The sequence below is a fragment of the Myodes glareolus genome, chromosome 7, assembly GCF_982192425.1.
Source record: "Myodes glareolus chromosome 7, mMyoGla1.1, whole genome shotgun sequence".
In the NCBI taxonomy this organism is placed as follows: Eukaryota; Metazoa; Chordata; class Mammalia; order Rodentia; family Cricetidae; genus Myodes; species Myodes glareolus.
In genome coordinates, this window is record NC_142032.1 from 21,495,263 (window position 1) to 21,516,834 (window position 21,572).

Below are 21,572 nucleotides of genomic sequence, written 5' to 3' on the forward strand. Positions count from 1 at the left end.
TGCCAAGAGAACCAATGCCACGAAACATTAAAGGCAAGAGACCACCATCAATGAGACGGCGCCAACTTCTATCCTGACAAAGCGGCTGCTGTACACGGAACAACTGGGGTGAACTTGTGTGACAAACAGATGCCAATGGAACACCCACGCCTTTCTACACAGCAAGTGATGTGGGTGGCAACAGCTTCAGAAACAGGGCGAGCGAGCATTTGACTTTCCAGGCTCATAGGTCATTGTCTTCTCATCAGTAGAATGACTATATTTCAAAATGTGTGTCTCAGGACTTAACTTCTGCACATGTCACTACATGGTTCACAGGCCCACTCATGTGAGATGTGCCCCTTATAGAAATGTTTATTGTCTTTTCAGTTTGAACATAAAACAGTATATTTATAATGTATATACAAATTTACCACATTTTTAAGTTAAAAGATAAAGTAAAATAATGACTGCATTACAAATATTCGTAATTTCACTTGCCTTAACATTTTCTGGCAATGGTTTGTTCTGGGTCAATCCCACAGCAATCAAAGCTATCACGGCCAAGAGAGAGAAGACACTGAGGATGATCAAGATGTTTTTGGAGCAAAATCTCTTCACCTTAGAATCTAAAATGAAAACCAAAACATGAGTAAGAAATCAATAAACAATGATTTTTCTTCCCGTTCTGGTTTTATTATGACTATCCAGAAACACCAGAGACATTAATATGAAGCCTATTTGTATCCACAAGAGAGTTGCAAATAATTGGAAATAATTGAAGGATAAGTTTTTTTTCTGTACCATGAGGACCAAACCAAGCTGGTGGTATGGGAGAAAGAATGGGTAAAACTAGTATGGAATAAGGAAGAGTATCATGGCTGCCTCATTTCATGGATCTGGGGTGTCTATAAAAGATAAGTAACAGCTAACAGAAGACAGAATTGCCCTCTTTATTCTTAAAATACACACTTATACAAAAAAATATTTAATTTGCTAAAAAAATAAAAAGACATCAATCATATGTACACCATCAAACATCAAATCCCACCACTGCAGAACACTTTCTGGCTTGACACGCCTTTTGGATGCCATCACCTTCATACGGTAAACTGACATTCCATTAGCTAATCCATTCTGGTTTTAGTCATACCCTAGCAAAGGAAGTTTTCAAAGCTCCACTAGAAGAATCACATAAAGTTACTTCACCTGGACTTAAATAGACCACACGGAGGACACATATAGGAAGCAGAAGGTCCATCCATTTGGATGACTCCACCTGTCCTCCAGTCTCTCCAGCTACCTTCAAATGTCTCCTTCGACTTTGCGGAAGGATGGGAACACATGACGCAGAATCATCTTAAATGAGCTGGGTTCTCCAAAGAACTTTACCTTTCTCTAAGGGCAGAGTGAGAGCAAGAGCTGGCTGGGACTGACGTGGGAACTCTTCCTTATGCCCTTGAGCAGAAACCTGAACTCTTTTCAAAAGACTGTAACATGGGTGCCTAGTCTGTCCCAACCCCCAGAGTCTTCAAGAAGTCTCGATGCATCAAGCCAAATGGTACAAAACTCAGGACAAAAATGCTAGCCATACATTACCTCTTACTTCCAAAGAAGAAACAGAAAATGAAACCCACAACACTGCTTTTCTCTCTTCCTGAATAAACACGCACCTTGTTTAGATATCTGCCTCCCCCAAGCTAAGGAATGGACCTGTTAGGTTTGTGTGATTGCACACCCCTACCTGTGAAGGTCTCCACAATGGGTAGACACCGAATCACCACCCCGACCACCTGACATCTACTTAAGTGAGACTAGTGAAAATGCAGAAACTTTCTCTCTTCTCACTGCCCTGCCTGGATGAGATGTCAGACATTGATGGCAGAGCCGAGAGAGATAGGAGGAACCCGAGTCCTCAGGATCATTTAGAGATGCTAAGTTGATCAACCTTGAGCTCATCTTCCAGTAAGATTATACTTTGATATAATGCCAGGATAATAATTACCTGAAGCTAAAACATCCATGTACAGATGCTGTGGCAGAAAAACTGTCCTCTTTGATTACAGAACTCTAGAGTCGGGAGGGCTATCTGCGAGTAATCACCTTCTTCATTTCCAAAGCTTTGGAGTTAAAACAGTGCTATCCAGCATGGACTCTGGACGACCAGGTACAATGTGGATAGGTCGCTATTTGTCGCTACGTGTCACTTTTGCTATTTTCCCATTCCCGAGGCTGCTGACACAGTACCATCCGCACAGCTATTTCCTTCTCACGTGACAATTTTGCTGACTCACTTTCCTACCACATCTAGTTAGGCATTATTCTTAGTATCTAAACCACTACAATGAAAGAGATCACGTGATCTCTGCTCTTTAGAATTAGCCTTTCATTGAGAGAGAGAGACAGGCAAACCAAAAAAAGAGGTTACATGAAAAAAATGTTCCCAGGTTATGGTAAGTGCTAAGAAGAAACTAAAACCAGGGAATGTGGTCAATTGATTCATGTAGAGTTGGGACCTGAGATAAATAAATTATAGTGCTAGATTATAGGCCAAGAAAGCTTCCCTGATGTTTCAGCTAAGGACTGGGTGATGGGAAAGCACCGTCTGTGAGATGGAATAGGATCATTCCAGAAGGAAGGCACAAGAACAACAGAAGCTCCAAGGTGGCAACAAGGTAACTTTTTTCTATGCAAATATTTGTTAATCGCTTTCCACATTTACCCTCACCATATTCTTATTTCTTATGAAAGATAAGCAAAAGAACTTAAATATACAAATTTTTCATGTGTAACTTTCAAAATCTTTACTACCAAAAATATTTGTTTTTGTGAGTTTGTTGCTCACGTCATTACCCCGCGAGGAGCAACTGAGATGCTGTGTCTTCCACGGACTTCTCAAAAGCCCTAGCACAGGCAGACAACCAGACATTTCACAGGAAGTGGTGCTACGTGTGGAGGTCCAGGCTGGTTAGAAAAAGGAAGGACAGGCTGCAGGGGGACCCCTGCTCGGCATGTGGAAGTCTCTGCGTTCAATTTCCAAGAGTGAAAAGGGGAAAGAGGTTTGGGGAACCACCTTCGTCACTCTTGCCTTTGGCCTGCAGTTCTTTCAGATCCGGTTTTACTAAAACAGTCGTGTTTATTATGAAAACTCATACTGACTCTCTTCTGCAGAGAAAGCCACAGCTCACTGACGCATGGGTGACAGAGAGGAGGTTTCCATCACTGAACATAGTGTGGTGTGTGTTTCCTTTGTTTTTGCTGGTTTTGTTGTTTGTTTGTTTGTTTGTTGAGACAGGGCTCACACAGTGTGTGCCACTCGTGTGGGCTGGCATGCTGGTCTTGAACTTGCTTGAGATGACCTTGAATTTCTGGTCGCCTGCTGTCACTGCCTGGGAGCTAGGTTTACAAGCCTGCGACATTTACCAGTTTTATATGGTTCTGGATATCAGGCCCAGGCCTTATACATGCTAGGCAAGCAGGCCCAGGGCTCATACATGCTAGGCAAGCCCTCTACCAACTGAGTTACGTCCCTAGCCCATAACACAATGCTTTTTAAAGGTTCGAGAAATGATTTTACCAAAAATATCCAAGCACAAAGCACAAAGCTCAGAGCTGCCACCTTCTTCACTTCACATGACAGGAAAACAGGTTTTTCTGTTTAACATTAGAGACCCACATACCAAGGAATAACTTCCACCCTTCATTTGACAGAAATATCTGAAAGAAGCCCAAATTTTAGGAAAATACAAACTAATTTCAAGCCAATAAGCTACAGAAAAAAATCCCTACTTCAATTCTTCATTCTTGATCTCAGTTTAGAATCTCACTATAGTAAAAAATCATAATCAGTTTATCAAAATGCCACTGTAGAGAGAAGTCCTAGGATCTCTGTTATGTGATACCGAAAAGATAATCTTTCAAACACTTTTCCATTGATAAAAAGCTTTTCAATGTTGACAGATGTGATGAGTCTCAGGCAAAGGCAACCAAACATTTCCTCTATGGATCCCAGGCAACTGAGGGGGCCGCATCCAGAGTAATCCTGGCTTGTCATGGGAGAACACAGCATCCACGAATAAATGCTGATGAGAGACAGAGACACTATGGAGGCCTGTCTTCCAGGCAGAGGAGGGCAGAGGAGGGCTGCTCGCTCATGGTGTTCAGGGCCCCCTCCTTCCTGAGTCTGTCTCAGCCTGTCTCTGTTACTCTCCTCTTGGCCATCAGAGGACACATACACTTAGGCCGCAATCACATTTGGTGGGCTTTGTGCCAGGTCCCTTGGATACAGCCACCGCCTGGCTCTTGACACTCCCGTCCCACCTGACCCAGAAAGCCCTTTCCAGGGGCTCCCACACTTCCGGGTTCCCTTCCCTGTCAGAAGTCATCTTTTGGATGATTGTAGAGATCTTCTAGAACAAGGAACTTCCTGACCAAGAATCTGTGGTAACTTCCTGCTGCCTGCTGCGTCCAAGATGATAATGACTGATATTTCAGCACTATCAGTAGCATGTGCTCCCCGGGGACAGGAACTGCTTTTCTGGCTTGTTCACAGCTGTGTCTCCAGGGTAAAAGAATGAGTGAATTTTGGAATCTCAGACTTTTTTTTTTTTTTTCAATGTGATACTCTCTTCTCTTGGAATTGTATTCTCCTCATTCTTCACCAAGTCTTTTTCTTTGTTGCCCCTACATCAGGCTCAATTGGAGGTTAAACTCCTCTCCATACTTTCCCCCCTTCTTTAAATTGCATTCGTTTAGTGTACATGTGTTTAGAGGTGCACGGGTGCCATGACACATGTGTGTCTAAGTCAGCTCTCTCCTTCCGTGTAGGTTGTAGGGACTGAACTCAGGTCATCAGGCTTTTGCAGGTACCTCTCCCTGCTGTTCCGACTTGCAGGCCCCACTAGAGTCTGCCCTTGTGTGCTACCCTCTAGTAAGCACTTTTGTTTCAGAGTTCTACAGCTGTTGGATAGGTGGCTGTGCTTTGTGCGATCTTTCAATTAAGTGTTCAATAATCATTGAATACACCGCACTATGGGACTAGACTTGCCTGTGGCTCTGTGCTATACTAGTGAACAGAGCACACAATGTTCCCACACTCATGGAACTTATATATCAGTGTGGAAGGAAAAGTAAGACAAAGTAGTAAAATTTGGAGGATATTACATTGGTGTAGGAGTTCCTTTTGTTTGTGTGTTGCTTTCATTGGTTAATGAATAAAGAAACTGCTTTGGCCTAGTTGATAGGGTGGAACTTAGGTAGGTGGAGAAAACAGAATTGAATGCTGGGAGGAAGAAGGGCAGAGAGAGAGAGAGAGAGAGAGAGAGAGAGAGAGAGAGAGAGAGATGCCATGGATCCGCAGCTGGAGGTAGACGTGCTGAAACTTTTCTGGTCGGCCATGACCTCGTGGTGATACACAGATTAATAGAAATGGGTTAAATCAAAATGTAAGAGTTAGCCAATAAGAAGTTAGAGCTAATGGCCAAGCAGTGTTTTAATTAATACAGTTTCTGTGTGGTTATTTTGGTTGTAAGCTAGCCAGGCAGCTGGGACAAATGAGCCTCTCTCCATGTAACATTACATAATTATAAAAAAATTAAAAAATAAATTTAAAAAAAAGGTACAAAGAGAGGAATAAGGCAACCCAGGAAGGCCTTTGAGGTGATCTTGAGAGAGTCAAGAGGATCAGAACATTTAAGCAGCTGTGTAGGAAATAGCTCCAAGGTAGGACAGGGCCTGGCCAGGATGACAGTGTGGCTGGGGGAGAGATGAGAGGGGGAAAGGCAAAACACAGTCAGAGGGATAAGAGGGGACTTGGCTCATAAGACCTTGGAGGTCCCAGTAAGGTCATTGCCCTACTCTGAAAGATATGACGTATTCCAGAGTCATTTGTATGAATTATGTTCAACAGTTTAGAGGTAAACACAGATCCATCAAGGGCTGTTGAAGTCCTTGGGGCTTAAGGATGTGGTCATTATAAAGATGTAGTCATGTAGGGCAACATTTCCCAGCTTTTTTTTTTTTTAATACAGCATGAGCCTACTCCATTAGGTCAGACCATGGGATAACTACACAGCCAAGTGAGGCCAGACTAGGATCTTGGTCCAAAACAGTCAAGCAGGTATGTCCAGGAATAAGTACCATGCTCATGAAGTCTTCTCAACACCTTCTGTGCTTTGCTAAGAGAGGATCTCAGGAGGAGTCGGAGCTAAAGTCACCAGAATCTCCCAGCAAGAAACCAACTCCACAGAGATGCTCAGACTGCTTGCCTATGCAGCCCTTCTGAGGGCCCTTCTAGATCCTTGTGTCAATATGGGCAGTGGTATGATACCTGCTTCACAAGGTGAAGTAAGATGCAGTGAGCTCACAACATAACCCACACTTAAGAACTCTGAGGCCCAGATTTAAACTTTAATCTTTTAAATAATAATGCATCTACCACAAACGAATCCACTAACTCCTATGAGAAAATATACTGTCATTTATCAGGTAGATAAGACTTTCATAAGTTTCCTAAGCCTGCCCCAACAAATGACCACAGACATGGTGGCTTAAAACAATAAAAAAAAAAAGTTCTCACAATTTTAAGGACAGAGTCAAAGATTTGGGTGTTGTCAGGGTTACAGTCCACTCCAAGGCTCTGTGGCAGATGCTTTTCTTGCCTATTCCAGCTTCTCATGATTCCCAGCATTCCTTGGCATCACTCGAATTCCTGCCTATCTCCTCACATCCCCTTTCTAGTGTGTTTCTGACTGTCAAACGTCTGGCTTTTCTCTTATTAGAACATCAGTCACTGACCTATTTTTACTTCTAATCTTCTGTCTTTGAGACACAGTCTATATAACTCTAGCTGTCCTGGAACTTACTATGCAGAGCTATTGACTGGTTCTGAACCTTCAGAGACCCACTTACCTCTGCCTCTTGAGTCTGAGAATAGAGGTGTGCATTACCATCCCAGCTTGACCTATTTTTAAATATGGAATGGCGTCAGCTCAAAATCTTTAATTAATTGGCCGGGAGATGGTTTGGTCCATCGTGTATGCTGTGCAAGCATGAGGACCCAAGTTCAGATCCTGAGTACTCATGTAAAAGCCAGGCACAGTGCGGTGGTGCACATCTGTAACCCCACCATGGGGGCATTGGGATGTGTGGAGTAAATTTGCCAAATTGGTGAGCTCCAGATTAAGTGAGAGACCCTGTCTCCAAAATCCTATACAGTGCTTGGGATATTATGTCACACGTAGCAGGAAATTTCATCATCCAGAAGAGGAAGCAGCTAGTACCAACAGTGACGGGAGAACAGTCTAGACTTCTCTGATAATGCAGCCAATGTTCTACCCTTTACTACTGCAGTATCTTTGATCCAGACCGTGAAAAGCTTACAGTTTGGTGGCAAAGACTGTGATTAGCAAGACTATCTGGGGATGTGCTCAGCCATAAATGTTACAAAAGGCAGAACAGGGATTTGATTTGCATCTTCTGACACCACTCCAATGTTTCCAACTGTCTTCCTGTACTAGAGACCTACAGACATTGCTCAGTGTCAACCATCCTTGGGTCCCAAGGTTCATTCAGTTGAGAAGACCTTACTCTGGTTTAGATCCCTCACATTCCTCCAATCACTCCACGTGCAGTTCAAGGATAAAGTAGTAAACTTGACTGCGGGGTGGGGGGTGGGGGGTGGTGGGGAATCCTGCTGAAAATGAACTTCAGGGGCTTGATTATGATCAGTCGGTTGAAGGACAGAAGGCAAAAGGAAAGGGAAAGGAAGCAAAATGACAAGCTGAGAGACACAAAGACAGAGAATATGCAGGAAGGGCAGGGGTGGGGATGAGGCTAGCAAAGGAGACAGGAACTGAGTACAGAATGATTAATTCTGTATAGTGCTATATTCCAGGGTCGAAGCTCACTGATCTCTTGAACCTTAGCCCTCTGAGAAGTAATTACTGGTTTGCGCTTGAGCTCTAATTAGCTGATTCTTCTTCTCACCTCGCAGCTCTTTTTTTGAAAAATAAGTATATTTATCTTAACTGAGTCTGGCAGATGCTCTGAGGATGAGTTCTGGCCGGGGAACCTAGTCGGGGATAATCAGGCAGTGGGGAGGGGGATGGCACACAGAACAAGCAGGCTCAGGCAAGCCTAGGCTGCCCCCTCAGCAGTCTTGTGTGATGTGCTCTTGTCCAATAGCCAATGTCACTGACACGGCATTTGATGGTGCCTGGTTTCGAAAATGCTAGTGTCTGCAAACTCAGATGCCAACAGAGTTCTGAGCGGGGAAGTAAGGAAGCAAAGGGGTTTCCCTCCCCACACTCCTGTCCTCCCTTCTTCCCACCACAGCACCCACTCTCTTTACCCACTCCCGTTCCTGCTCCCACTGAGTTCATTCTCCCACAGATTGCATTGAGCATAAAAGGTCTTTGTGATTAGCACGGAATCCCCATGTTTAAGGGTAGGGTTGGCAGGGAGTAGGGCTGTTTCCGGCAAAGTGATGTCACTGAGTCTGCACACTGGAATTCCCTGTGTTCTAGCCAAGAGGCATAACAATCTGAGGTCTCTGCACATGGCTTGCACTGAACAAGTCTTCTCCACATCTGAAATCAAACAATTGTGCCCCGGGGACTCTAGTCTTTCTCAGAAGCAGCTGCATATGTCAACAAGCTGTGGTTATTTGCCAGCACACACACACACACACACACACACACACACACACACACACACACAGACACACACACACACACAGACAGACAGACAGACAAAAACAGAAACAGACAGCCATTGAGAAAATCCTTTCTGGTTATGCATCAGGCCCGTGGGCAACAGTGGAACTATCATGAACTAACTCACACAGACTATGTTGTCCTGGTGGGCTTTTTTCCTATATCTTACATGTGTAAATTCTCTCATTCCTAGTGCCTCGTTTTTCAGCCTTTAGGCACAAACTAGAGCATGCACAAAAGTATTAATGTGGAAAAAATAGAATGAAACAAAATTAAAGTGATAAATTCAGGCAAATGTTTTCAGCACTATCAAATATTTTGTTTTCTAATAGATTAGACATTAAAATCATTAAGAAAATCATTGGCCAGGTGGTGGTGTGCACACCTTTAATCCCAGCACTCGGGAGGCAGAGGGAGACGGATCTCTGTGAGTTCAAGGCTGGCCTGGTCTTCAGGGAGAGTTTCAGGACAGACTCCAAAGCTATACAAAGTCTTGAAAAACAAACAAACAAAAGCATAAAAAAGAAAAGAAAATCATCAACCCAGCTAATAGAAAACTAGAAAAAGAACATTAATAGGTAATTTAAAGAAAAGAAAATACATAAGATTTTCAACATGAGAAATGCTTGAAATGCTTTAGAATTATCTTGCATTAAAAGGATGTCAATGGAACCAGAGTGGTGGCACATATTTTTATTCCCAGCACTCAGGAGGCAGAGCAGGTAGATCCATAAGTTCATGTCCAGCCTGGTCTACATAGCAAGTTCTAAGCCAACCAGGGCTATATAGTGAGGTCCTATTTTTGTTGTTGTTGTTGCTGTTTCTTTGTTTTTTAAAAAGGAAAAACAAAAATGAGAAAAATATGTAGATAAAAAAGATATGTGATATCTCAGTAGAATTTTTTCATATTTTTGTAGATATGTACCTTCTAGAGTGGCCCCCAAATTTAAAATACTGTCAGTACTCAGAGTTGATCAGATAAGAAACAGATGGAACACATATATTATTTCTGGGGATGCAATATGACACAGCCAATTTGGAAAAATATCCAGCAGTTAGTTATGAAACTAAATATAGTTGGCCTTCATACCTCCAGGTTTTGCACCTGAAAACTCAGTCCACTGTAGAAGACACATATTTGAGAGAATAACTGCGTCTAAACTAAATACGTTCAGACTTTTCCCTTGCCATTAGTCCCTAACAACACAGTATAACAACTGCAGACCTAGCCCTTACCTTTCATCAGGTACTGTAACTAACGTAGGAGGCTGTGAAGCATACCAGAGGATGAGCCCTGTATTACTTCAATCTATTTGGTACCCCAGAGTGAGCCAATACTCCAACCAAGGAAACCAAGATACACCTCTAAGTATTTACTCTATGATCAGGTAATCACACTCTCAGGTGGTTAGCCCCAAAAGTACAGATGATTTCCATACAAAGACTGGGATCTACACATTTCTAAGAGCTTTATTTATAACCATAAAAAATAAAAATCTAATTGTCCACCAACTGGTGACTGTGTACAAATTACACAATGGGATGATTCTCAGCAATCCAAAAGGAATACACTAGCGATAAATGCAATAGTATGGGCTCATCTCAAAGGCATGGTGATAAGTGATGTTATAGAATATATATATATCTGGAGAAAGATAATAGTCTTTTAGCTGATCCCAGCCTGTGCCATTGAACATCCTATCCATGTACCTTCTCATAGCCTCAGGAACATACTGGGAGGTTAAATTTCCACACTAGACGTCAAAGGCCATAGGCCGAATGACGTCATTCTAATATCAGAAAGGTAAAACTAGTGGCACAAAGCAGAGCACTGAGCAAAGGCTCGGGATAGGGGCCGGAGATTCACTCTGCTGAATCACAAAGGTCTTCTGTGATGACGGAAATACTCTTATCCTATTTGTGGTAATGGCTAGATAACTACATACGTATTTATCAAAATCCATATTAACTGTACATCTAAAAGGAATAACTGCTAGTACAGTTTCAGTAGAGAAATTATATGAAAAATGATGAAAGCCGAGCATAGTGGTTTGAAGTTAATCCACTTGAAAGCAATGTAATAAAGACCAATACAACAGATGAGAATGTCTTCTACCACATTTACCCACACATAAGAAAAACTGTGTTTAGTGCTATGTCTTGGAAAATTTGTCAAATCTAGACTATGACTACGAAAGCGGTACTGTACTACTGCTATATTCAGGATATGGAAAGAATATATGCACACGCTGGGGATAGGGCCAACTGCATGGACTAAAAAGATGGTGAGAAGGACCGGCAGTGCATCTCCAGCAGGAGCTGAGGAAGCAGTCATGGATGCTGGGATTCTAACCTGAATCCCCTGGAAGAGAAGTCACTGCTCTTAACTGCTGAGCCATCGTTCCAGCCCCGACCAGATCAATTTTTCCATAAAGAGGAAAATGAACCGGCTAGCTCTTGCTGCTGCTAAACGCACACTACAGCTTACATCCCCATCTTTCAAATGTCGCTTTCACAGAATTCTCTTTCTTTCTGTTCCACAAAGTGCAGTAGATTGTCTGTCCCTCTAAACTCAGAGGCCATGTGAGGTACAGTTTTTGAATGTACTGCTGATGCCTAATGTGGTCTACCTGTGACTACTCCATGTAGAATTTATCCTTAATGCGATGAGGTTATACATAGCTGTGAACCGTAAAATTAAATCAGTATAAGCTAGAATAAGAATCTGTAGCTTAAAAAGTAGGTTCACATGTATAGGTAAGTAGATTGTGTATTTCTGTTTATTTTCTGTTCACAGAGTTGTATAATAAAATATAATTGCTTAAAAAAAAAAAAGAAGGCCAGGAAAAGAGAACACAGAGACCACATGAATGACAGGGAGCTCCACCTCTGGCTTCCTGCTCACACTCAGATTCCTGTGTCCTCATTGACTCAGGCTCATGCAGGTAGGAAGGGAGTCAGACCAGAAAGTCCCCTTGGGAGGACCAAGAGAGACAAGAATTATTTCTCCTTTTTGCTTTCCTCTGGAACTACAATGAGGTTCTCAGTGGAAGGAAGTGAGTCTCCACCTCAGTGAAAGCTCACGACACCGCGTCGACCCGAGGAAATGAGCGCCAGTCGAGTTGGAATTATCTAGCGACTCGTAAAGGGCAAACGTCTATGAGAAATACACTTGAGTCAAAGAGGAACATTTTCTTCCAGCTTCTGGGAAAATCTGTCACCTAGAACTGACCTTTAGGATGACAAATTGGCAGAACTATCCTTGAGGTCGAGACAGTGAGCCAAGACAATACTTGGATGTCAAAGGCAACACTGGACCCACCCTCCCCCATTCTCTCAGAATTGAGTGGGGTGAGGTCACTGTCCCACAGAGCTTTATATGGTGCTGTTCCAAACCAGCAGTGATCTAATTCCTGAAACACCAGGCTTACAACTCTACCTCTTTTAACTCTTGGACTTTAGCTTCTCCTCTTTTCATAATGCGCATTCCCAAACTCCATAGCCTACAGACCACCCGCACCTCAGCCCATGCGGCTCGCGCCGAGGTTGCTCACACAAATATCACCCACAATCTTGTGTTGCTAAGTCCAGTGGGTATATTTCAGCATTTATAGTTCCTGCAGAATTGACACAGTTGGCCTCTTAAACTCTTCCTTCTCAGCTCCCATGATGCCGGACTCCTAGCGCAAGCCTCCTCCTCTGGTCCATGCTTGTTGGGCCTTTGCTCTATATCCATGAATGGCTGCCCCACAGGGTTCTCCCCACTGTACATACATGGCTCAGACTGAGTGGTGATGGCTTCTCAGTACCTATGGGATAACTTCCTAATCTCAACGGTTACAACTCCCTAGTCTCAATGACTGTGACTCCATGATCCTCACCACTAGACCGGCCGCTCTCCTGGCTTTGTTATGACACAGCCACCCCACCCCCACTACACACACACTCACGTCTGCTTCAAGGTTCTGCAGGCAAACTCACCATACCTGGATGTAGCCTTCTCCACTCCAACTTAATCTTTCTACAGAATCTGTTCATTAAGTCCATTACCCCTTCCTCCCATATCTTTTTAGAATCCACAGTCTCCCTCAAAACTCTAAATAGTCTTTTTAAAATTTTACTCAGTAAATACTTCTTAAGTCAAGTTGTTTTTCTTTTTTATTTCTTCCCTAGATTTTTATAGCAGCTTTTGCAGGGGCCCTACCAAGTCTATGCAATTTCATTCTCAAGCAATCCTTTTGAAGCCAGCATGGTGATCTAAAGCGGCAAAGCTTCAAAATAAAATACAAACGTTTTTCTTTTTGAGACAGGGTCTCACCATGTAGCCCTAGAAGGCCTTGAACTTAGTATGTAGACCAGGTTGGACTTCAATTCACTAAGATCTACTTGCTTCTGCCTCTGCCTCTGCCTCCTGAGCCATCACACCTAGCTAAATCCAGACTCTTTAATAGTAATGTTAAGGATACTCTGGCATCTAACTACAGAAGTCAAGGCACTTAACATGTTAGGCTCTGAAATTAGGCTCCTTTTCCCTATAAACATGTATGCTTTGTAAAAAAAAAAAAAATCTATTCCTATCTCCTCTCTAAAACCTTCCCTCCCACCCCCCTTTTTGAAATCCATCTCAAATGGGGAAATTAAGACAGTGATAGGCACTTACGTGTAATGGCTTCCCCAAAAGTCCTTATTTTCTGGCCTCAGGGTACTCCTACCACAGTGCAACAGCAACCTTTAGCCAGCGTCAATCTCTATTTGAGTCTGGATACCTTAAGAACCTTTTCAGTGCCCAGCAAAGGGTATGGCCAGCAGCACATTCCGTAGGATAAATGAATGGATGAGGTTGATCTGGACTTTCAGTATGCAATGATTCCCATGGAAAAGAGACAGAGATAGCTTTGATCATCCCAAATGTGCTTTAACTTCTCAGCCCCGAGGTTCTATTTTTAGTGAGCTGCCATGCAAGCCCAACTTTAGTCTGTGTGTTTTGTAGGAAGCAAGAGGACAGATGTTTGGGTAATAAATCCCAAACCTGAATCCCAAGGCTTAGTCATGCACTCCACCGGATATGTTTTTCAATGGATTACCAACAATAAGAGACTTAAATTCCATGTTTATAATTGAGAGAACTGCACCATAGCTGGCCATTCTTAGCAAACATGGCTAATCTTGCTTTGTTTCTGAAAACCGGTCATCTGGTTGAAGACTACGTTTAAGTAGCAAAGCACCATCGCCTATATATAACTACATGATGGAATCTCAACCCTGCTTATTATTTGCAAGTTATTTAATCTTTCTAAATCTTCATTTTTATACTAAAATTTAAAGCTATTTCCTACTTTGGTAAGCTGAAGAAGAGAGAGTAAGCTTTATAAGAAAATGGGTGATCATCGTGAGCTGTGTAGTCCTGTGTCTGTCACAATCCGCACAGGAGCAACTCTGCCCAGACATAAGAATGGGTGACCTTTCTGATGCTCCCCACAACTTGTCCTTTCAGCTTGGGTTCCCCACAAGCATATCCTGTCAAAGAGAACTCAGCTCAGCTCCCTACCAAACTTGTTCCTCCCTGACACCAAGGAGAGCAGCAGCCCCCTCCACCCCTCTCTCACCTCTACCCTCTCTTTTCACATCCATACAACTTGCTCCCTCAGCAAATGCTGCATAGTTCTTTGCTACATCCCAGGGTTCTAGTTCCCAAACGTTCCAATGCCATGGATCCCTCCCTCTTCAGCACTCCACTGCTTTCTTTTCCAACCACAACATCCGCCTAGGCCTGGCTCCTAATTGGTCCCTGCATCCACTCTTTCCTCTCAACACCATGCTTTTCAACTGAAGATGAAGTGAGCCTTTCAAAGTGTCCATCTGTCCACACATAACACATTAGTTTTAGAACACATCATACTCCCCACCGCTCTTAGTAAAACAGAACAAGGAGCTTAATACAACCCATAGGCCATAGTTTGGCTCATCCCTAGCCAGATCCCTAGCCCCATCCCTAGCCTCATCCAATTCCCCACCCCTAGCCCCATCCCTAGGCCCATCCCTAGCCCCATCCCTAGCCCCATCCCTAGCCCCATCCCTAGTCTCATCCCTAGTCCCATCCCTAGTCCCATCCCTAGTCCCATCCCTAGTCCCATCCCTAGCCCCATCCCTAGCCCCATCCCTAGTCCCATCCCTAGCCCCATCCCTAGCCCCATCCCTAGTCCCATCCCTAGTCCCATCCCTAGCCCCATCCCTCTCCCCATCCCTAGCCTCTTCCTCTCTTATCATTATCACCTTTCCTTCACTCTGTCGCTCTTCAGGCCATGAATCACTAAAGTTGCCCCTTTCCAGAGGATCCCAGCATGATGTGTTTTCTCAGCCTGGAACATTCATCTCCCACCCTTTTGCTTAACTGTTTTCTATTCTTCCCTCAGATTCCAGCTGCAAACTGCTTCCTCGGGCATTCTTCAGATGTTCCTTCTCTAACCCCCTTGAAGCAGTCCAAACTTCTTCACAGCACACAGCGTAATCTAATAGTTTACTTTCCTGTGTAGATGTGCCATTAAAGCAATATTTCCCAGATCTGCTCTGCAAGAGATTCGTGCAAGAACTTTAGAAAAACATCAATTCTGGGACCTCAAATGAATTAAATCAGAATTGAGGCAAAGGCCCGGGTCTTGGCATTTTTAATGACTCCCTGGACTATCTAACATGCAGCCACAACTGGGAACTACTGGTTAAAAGGTCAAGAAGACGGCTGGAGATGCAAGTCAGAAGTGAAGCTCTTACCTGGCATGTACAAGGCCCCGAGTTCGAGTCTTACTGCCTGGACAATTGTGACTTTATGCCAGGGCCAAGTACAGTTCTGCTCAGAACCACTGTGTTTGCTTTGCTGCTATTGCTGATGCGACTGTTATTAAGGTTGGCATGCCTATGGTTTTCTTGGTCCATCTTGCACTTCTGGGATTCCTTACTACAAAACCCAAAGTAATTAAAATAGTAGCAACCAAATCATTTCATTTTGTAGATGTATTTATTTTTATTTTACATGTATGGGCGTTTTGCTTGCATATGTATCTGTGTACCAGGTGTGCCTCGTGCCCACAGAGGCCGGCAGGGTGCATCAGAAGCCCCGGAACCATAGTTACAGAAAACTGTGGACATCCAGGTGACCACAGGGAACAGAATTCAGATTCTGGAAGAGCGACAAGTGTTCTAGTCCCCCAAATCACTTTCTTAAAATTCAGCCCATTTCTATTTCCCTGTCAACACAGAGTTTTGACCTATGAACTATGACCTATAACCTCTGTGATAGAATATTTTCATAGTAAGATGAAACAGATTACAACACATTTAAAACTCCAGTTCCCATTACGTCTGTGTCTAGCTCTGTACAAGTACTCTCGAATTCCTTTATCAAGCAAATGTGACCTCTGCTCTCCAACCTGGCTCAGTGGCCAGGACTGAAGGGACATCTGCATGTAGTTTGCATTATTCAAACCTATGTCAGAGGGTGAGCCCCAGAACACCCTTCCTCTAAAGACAGAACATAAAGCTCTCAGTCACCAGACCCATCTAAAGGGTTGGGAAAGCAGGGGCTGCTGGCTCCTTGGGGTTCCTGATTCAGCAAGTCTTAGGTGAAGCCAAAGAGTTTGCACTTCTGACAAGGTGCTGGGTGATGATGGCGATGCTGGGACCATACTTTGAAAACCATCCAGTTCATGGTACATTATAGCCATGCCTACCTAGTTAACGTTACGTCATGCATTATCTCCTGCATACATAGAGAAATATTACCTACAATGAACTGCATAAATCTAGATGGAGACCGATGTATATCGATAGAGAGGAGGACTTTTGAAGCCTTCCAGAAGTACAGGGGATAAGACTACTGAATTTATTCTTTATGTCTTAAAGCAGTTACGAGCCTTTTCTTGTGGTTCCAGAGGGGTTTTCTCCGCACTATTTCTGTAAAGCACCCCAACTCGCCTCCATACTTCTCCATTTAGAAGAAGAAATTGTGAGGGTATGTGAGGCCAACAAGCCTCAAGTCAGCTCCTTATTAGGTAATTTCCTCAGTCGTTGCTAGCTCACTTTTTAAAGGCAGCCCTGTTCCCCTTCCCTGAAGTCAGCTAGCTTACTGAAATCACTGTGGGCATTGCTCATCAAGGTGGGAGGAAGGCTGAAGTACCCGGCCAGGAGGTGCAAGAAGCCGTTTAGTGAGGAAAGAACTCCCAAGGCAGCTCCTGAAAGCATGTAAGCCACAAACGGCATCCTGGCAAGACGCTGGTCCAAGTAGTAGCCGAGGCTCTTAGGTTGGAATAAACAGTTGCGGGAACATGGATGTCTCTGCCTCGGAGCACCACAATCACATCAATGTGATGCTCTCAGATGGCAGGGCAGTCACTAGGACAGTGGAGCTCTCCCTGCACTGCCCTCTTCTGAGCCTATGGCGCATTCTTGAGGAGTGCTGGCAGCCATCCCAGCTTCCCAGCGCTGTTCTGGTTGTACTACTGCAAGGCCTACATTCCAAGAGAACTCCCAGGAAGACGTGCCCATCTTCTGCCACACTCACTCTGTACCAGCCAACCCAGCTTCACCCCAGTAACTGGCCAGCCTCGCAGGCACCTCCTCTGTGTTCCCTCCTGCTGGCTCTGACTCTTGAGTCCCCTCTGCTCTGCTCTGAGCTCAGGTGCAGACTGACTTTACTGCCATAGCGAGGCTTCCGACCATTCAGACTTTTAAAGTATCCCACGAATGGCAGTTACCTTCTTTCAAATGGAAAGGATCCTAGTGCTCCCTCCCTCCAGGAATTCCCAGCACCAACTGCACAGAAGAATACCCCCAGGGACTTCCCCAGTCCTTCCCAGGGCAGAACCCAGGCTATGGTCCAGCCTAATGGCCCTGGGTAATTCTAATGAGTGGCTGGGGTGCAGCAACTGCTGCCACAATCCATTGCTGACGAATTCTTGAGAGCTAAGTTTTAACCTCTGCAGTGCATTCTTCCCTATGGGATACAGCATTTCAAAGTCACCCAGGCTAATAACAGATACCTGTAATTATTAGGAAACTCTGATTTTGACCCAAGTCTAGTTTCCTTCTATTTTTTTACCCACAGACCCAGCTCTAGACTATCAAGCAATTTATAATGTGTTCATTTTTATACTATTTTCTTCAAGACTTCAAAGACAGCCAGTATATGCATCTCAAGTTTCCTGTCCTCAAATCTCAAACCCCCAGTTCATGGTTTTCCGATATGTCACCCTAATCACACTGTGGTCAGTGCTTGTTAGTCACCCCATCAAAACTTGCAGATGTGGCTGAAGGTGATGCAGGCGAGGTGTTGGTATTACCCCTCTCATCTGCAAACTGAAAGCTAACACCAATGTGACTAGTCATTTCAGATATTTGAACTGGTAAAACCTTCAGACACCCCCCCATCATCAAGTCAAGATCCTCACCTCATGTACCCATTTAAATGTCAGCCCCCCCCACCTCCAAAGTCTACAGCAACTCCTTTATGTCTCACTGAGTGCTTTGTATTGTTGGCCAATTTACTGCCTGTGCTTGTGGCTCCTTCTCCAATCCAAGTTTCTCTAACTCACTCTAAAACACAACATGAAGTCCTGCCGTACATCTTCCTCAGACTAGAGTACCAACAGTAAAATCAAAGAATCTCCAGATTTGCTTCTTTCAATACCAACAGCAAAAGGTGTTGCAGGAGGCAAAGAGGGGAAGAAAAAACAAAACTCTCAGAATACTGACAACCGCTGAAAATAGTCTTTCATAGCAGCCTTGTTTTTGTTTGAAATTCTTGTAACTAAAATGCCTTTTAAATTTCCTGTTGAAATAAAATATATTACTTCTATGAATTTGAGAGACTGCCAAGTTTCTTAACCTATCATCCATATTATGGTAATTCGTTCCAAGCTGATTTGGTGAACCCAGGCCAGTTTCTTTTCCTAGTGGTAATGAGTCTTCTATATTCATTTACATATTTTTCTAAACATCAAGCTAAACATTAATGGGGAAATTTTCTCAGTTTTTTCTCTTCAATCTTTGTGGTGTAGATTATAAATCTTTAGAATCCAAAGAGCATACACAATCTCTGGAAAGTTCTCTCTACTTGTTTAGAGACTCCCACAAGCCCTGGCTCTGGGCTTAGCCTGAGTTTGATCATCACAACCCATGGTGGAAGTGGAGAATAAACCCTGGGAAGAAGGTGTCCTTGACTTCCATGCGCGTGCTAGCTGTCCTCTGACCCCCTGACAAGTGCCCTTCCCCCAACACTCAATTATTGTGCTAGTTCAAGAGTCACACGAGAAAAGGGAACCTGGATTGAAGAACTGCCTAGATGGGACTGTATGTCTGTGGGGCACTGTCCTGATTGCTGGAAGGGCCCAGCCCACTGTGCGATGCCTAAGCAAGTGGCTCAACACTATATGAGACGGTTAGCTGAGCATGGATAAGCCAGAACGAGCTAAGGAGCAAACCAGGAAGCAACTTGGTTACTCCACAGTTTCTGCCTTGAGTTCCTAACTTTCCTCAGTAATGGTCTGTGACCTGGAAGCGTACATGTAAATAAACCCTTTCTTTCCCAAGTTATTCTTGGTATGGTGTTTATCAGTAGAAAACACTCTAGAGCAATGATGCATGCTCACACTGTCCAGACTGGGATGTATTTTCCTAGGTGAACGTGAGATCCTTTGGCGGTTTCAGTTCCTCTGCATCCTTCATCCCTACTGTACATCTGCTCGCACAAATGCTGAACCACACCAGAACAACTTGATAAAAGTCAGTTATCTCTGACTTTTTTTCCTGCCTCATCTACAGCAGATACTTACCCTGAGTGGCTGGAAAAAAATCCTCCTAGATTTTAAACATTCTCATGAACTATTTGCTGTCTCCTTCCCCGACCACACAAACCGCATTTTATAAATGTCTCATTTACTGCTATGGTTTGGCTTCGGTTGCTCCTCCAAAGGTCCATGTGGGACTGTGGTCCCAGGTGTAGTAACATAGGAACTTGTCAGAACCTTTAGCAGGTGGAGCCTACTAGGAGATCATAAGTCACACCCTTATTCTTAGAAAGGATTAGGTTACTTCTCAGAGGGCACCTCCATAGTTCTCATAGATTTTTATAAGGAGCCCTGGCCTGGCCCACAGAACTCCCTGAATTATTGTTGTTGTTTTAATGGAAACTTAATGGCTCGTTCCTATGCTGTGTGTGTCACTGATGTCCACTGTGGTGTGGCGTTAAAGGACCCTCATTAGTACTGAGCAGATACAAACACCATGTGGCAGTTCTTTTCCCACTTTATGGGAGAGGAGGCTTGGGACAGAATCTCAGGAGCCCAGGGAACTCACTATGTAGCCAAGGATGAGTTTGAACTGATTTTCCTGGGTCTAGCATCACAAACCTGTAATCCTAGCACTAGAGACAGGCAGACTCCTGGGCTTAGCTGCCCAGCCATTCTAGCCTAAACAGTGAGCTCTGGGTTCACTGAAAGGCCCAAGTTCAAAAACTAAGGTAGACTCTGCTGCTGGAGAGATGGCTCGGGAGTTAAGAGCACTTGCTGTTCTTAAAGAGGACCTGAGTTTGGTTCCCAGCACCCCCATCTCAGCTGGCTCACAACCACCGGTAATTCCAGCTCCAGAGGATCCATGCCTTCTCCTGGCCTCTGTAGACACTTGCACTCACATCCATGTGACCCCTACATACATGCAATTGAAAGTAAAAGAAATCTTTAAAAAGTAAAGTGAAGAATGGCAGAGGAAGACACAGCATGGACTTCTGGCCTCCACATGCGCACACGCATACGCATGCGCCACACACAGACGCCTTTAATTGAGGCCACGAGTTCGGATGCCTTACATTTCCTAATGTCTAAATGACCTAGCTACTCCTCCCACCTTCTGAGCTAAGTCTTTCTTCTGAATTAAAATTAAGTCAGGGAAGAAGGCCATTAACATCTTTCTTTACTTTACAAAATCAAGGAAGTTACCCATGTTCGACTTCGGAAATTTGAATTTCTAATTAATATCTGGATAAAGTTACTGTGCTTAAGAATTTTCATGACTGAAAACAGTCTGGGAAGGTGATGGAAAAAAACGAGGCACCTTTTTTTTTTGCTTTGCAATATATGAGGCATCTTTAAATTTGATTTAATGTTTTCAAATGTCCTAGTAGATAAGTACTGCTTTATCTCATTTACAAATAAGAAAATAAGAGTTTAAGCAATGACACCGACGTGGAAAAAAATCATCTTTGAAACAATAGTGTCTTTATTTAGTGAATACAGACTCCTTGAGTTTAGCTGACACTGTCCAGGGAGAGCCCCCATCTGCTTGTCTCAGCCTTGTAATTCACAAAGAAGCACCCTGTGCCCAGTACCCTCTTGCCTGGCATGGATCAACTAGGTGGCCCTTGCATTTCTTCCTCCTTGATATTCTCCCCAAAGCCCTGGGCATTGCTGCCAACTTCATGTATCCAGGCTTTTACTCAGATAAATGTCACCTTGACAGTTGCTCTCCCTCCTTAAGTATGTCTACCTTTGAATGAGCTGGAGAGAGATTCAGTCAGAAAATTGCCTGCCATGAAAGGATATGGACTGAGCCTGGCTCGCTAGCATCTGTGTGAAATGTTGGGCTTGGTGGTACTCATCTATATCTCTAAAGCTGGGGAGGTGGGAGGAATACAGATGAACCCCCAAAACTCAGGGGCGGATAGTCCAGAGAATCAGGGAGCGTTGGGGTCAGGAAGAAGGCCCATCTCAAAAAAATAAGGTAAATAATAAAGGACAATGTCTGTCCTCTACACACAAACATGCACTCATATGTATTGTACACAAACACGCAGACAAACGCACATAAAAAGTCCAATGCTTTTGCTCACTGGAT

At 43.8% G+C, this 21,572-nt stretch overlaps 1 protein-coding gene across 2 annotated transcripts in view; it reads right to left on the reverse strand.

Moving 5' to 3' along the window:
• Positions 1 to 21,572, reverse strand: part of Entpd1 (ectonucleoside triphosphate diphosphohydrolase 1) — a 118,612-nt gene that overhangs the window by 29,856 nt on the left and 67,184 nt on the right. For both annotated transcript variants that reach the window (XM_048452849.3, XM_048452850.3), the window contains exon 2: positions 481 to 608. In XM_048452849.3, coding sequence (XP_048308806.1) covers positions 481 to 608 — 128 coding nt within the window. The remainder of the gene's footprint in view (positions 1 to 480; positions 609 to 21,572) is intronic.